The sequence below is a fragment of the Colobus angolensis genome, unplaced genomic scaffold (assembly GCF_000951035.1).
Source record: "Colobus angolensis palliatus isolate OR3802 unplaced genomic scaffold, Cang.pa_1.0 Scaffold563, whole genome shotgun sequence".
Taxonomy (NCBI): Eukaryota; Metazoa; Chordata; class Mammalia; order Primates; family Cercopithecidae; genus Colobus; species Colobus angolensis.
Genome location: NW_012119188.1, coordinates 210,260 through 212,330, shown reverse-complemented (window position 1 = coordinate 212,330; position 2,071 = coordinate 210,260). Strand labels below are relative to the sequence as shown.

Here is a 2,071-nt window from a genome sequence, read left to right as displayed (position 1 = left end):
GACATTAGACCTGAGGGTGCAGCCGTGAATGGGCCAAACATGGCACCTGTCCTCAGACCATTGGTCCAGCTAGGAACTCTGTCTCTCAGCCATTGCCTAGATTCTCAGTGGTAAGCGTGGTGACTGCTAGAGGCGACAGGTACAGGATGTAGCTGGGCCAGTGCATGCAGCCCCAGATACTACCAAGTACTACCTGAGAACAGGGTGCCTGGAGAGTGAGAGGCTGGACAGTGGCGGAGGAAGGGCCTTGTGCCCCTGGATTTGCACATCTGGCTGCTGGATTCGAGAAGTGAGGGTGGCAGCCTCAGGACACCAGCCACGATCGTCATTCAGTCCCACCCTCCTTTTAGGGGCAGGGCTGGTATTACAGACAGGGTCTCGCTCTTTTGCCCGGGCTGGCGTGCAGGAGTGCGATCATGGCTCATTGCAGCCTCAGCCTCCTGGGATCAGGCACTCTTCCTACCTCCGCTACCACAGGCATGCACCACCACGCCCAACTAGTTTTTGTATTTTTTATAGAGATGGGACCTCACTGTGTTGCCCAGGCTGGTGTCGAATTCCTGGCCTCAAGCAGTCCTCCCGCCTTGGCCTGCCAAAGTGTGGGGATTACAGGTGGGAAGCACCACATCTGGCCCCAGCCCTCTTTGTCGCCTACCGGCTAGCAAGCAGGGCTGCCATAACCTGGTATCCATGTCGATCTCCTGAGGGAAAGAGGACTGGTCAGAGAGCCAGGGTCTGATCTTTAGGGAAATTATTTTTACTGCAAATAATTGACATTCCGTGTTATACACTGTCTCTTCTGAGTTGGGTTGGCCTCGTGTCTGAGTGGTGCTGCGTGCCAGGTGCTAGAGGTGCATCTGCTGACGAAGACTCCTGTGTCCACGCACTGGCATGTTCCCTCCTGATCGTGCCTTTCATTGATAAATCCTGGAAGACGGTGGCCCCTCGTCTGAGATGCTGCTGAGCAGAGAAGCTGCGGACAGAACCTGTCCTCGCTGGCCCTGCAACCATGCCACCGTCTCCCTATTCGTGGCAAACGCTTGCGTGTATTCCTTTTGAATGAAGGTCACTTGCTGTTGTCAGAAAGAAGGTTTTATGGCAGCTTTCTGGTAAAAGCAACTGAGAAGACACTGAATGGACGCTGTGAAGAGCTTAGGATGATGCACTTGTGTTTATGGCCTGTTCCATTTGAAGTGGTGTCACGCTGCACGATGGCGTGTGGGGCAGCGAGGGGCTGCGGGTGCGACGGTGGTCCTGTGAGAGGAGCAGGCCATGTTTTTGCTGCAGCTTTCCCATGTTTCATTTAGACACACGAGTACTTGTCACTGTGCTGCCTCTGGCCACAGTATCCAGTTATTCACATGCCGTGCAAATCTGGAGCCAGGAGCCACAGGCCACAGCATACGGCCTAGGGGCGTAGTAGGCCTACCATCTAGATTTGTGTTTGCACGGCAGAATTGCCTACAGGGCATTTCTTAGTGTTTGTTTGTTTTTTTCCCCCAAGACAAAGTCTCACTCTGTCGCCCAGGCTGGAGTGCAGTGGCGCGATCTCCGCTCACTGCAAGCTCCGCCTCCCGGGTTCACACCATTCTCCTGCCTCAGCCTCCCAAAGTGCTGGAATTATAGGCCTGAGCTACCACATACCACACCCTGCCACATTCAGCCTTTCTTAGTGTCAGCCTGAATGCCTCTTGGCACCACTGTCCTGGGACGTGCCATCTTGAGTCAGAACATCTGTGCAGTCTGGTTTCTTTGCTTTCATTTGATTATTATGGAGTCTTTCACCTAGCAGCCTGATCCACTGTCCACCATTATTATTTCATGGGAGGGCTGAGCCAGATTTGTACTTCAGTTTAGTAGAAAGTGATTGTTCTGGGTATGCGGGTTCCATGTATATTTATGTGTAGAAAAGCTCATCTGGGCCGGGCGCGGTGGCTCACACCTGTAATCCCAACACTTTGGGAGGCTGAGGCGGGTGGATCACCCGAGGTAAGGAGTTCGAGAACAGCCTGGCCAACATGGTGTAACCCTGCCTCTGCTAAAAATGCAAAAATTAGCCAGACATGGTGGC

The 2,071-nt window shown here is 53.5% G+C and overlaps 1 protein-coding gene across 1 annotated transcript in view; it reads left to right on the top strand.

Annotated features, from left to right (window-relative positions):
* The first annotated feature begins 923 nt into the window (after positions 1–923).
* Positions 924–2,071, top strand: part of WIPI2 (WD repeat domain, phosphoinositide interacting 2) — a 26,797-nt gene continuing 25,649 nt past the window's right edge. Inside the window, exon 1 of the mRNA XM_011961686.1 lies at positions 924–1,218. Coding sequence (XP_011817076.1) covers positions 1,158–1,218 — 61 coding nt within the window. The 5' untranslated portion in view covers positions 924–1,157. The remainder of the gene's footprint in view (positions 1,219–2,071) is intronic.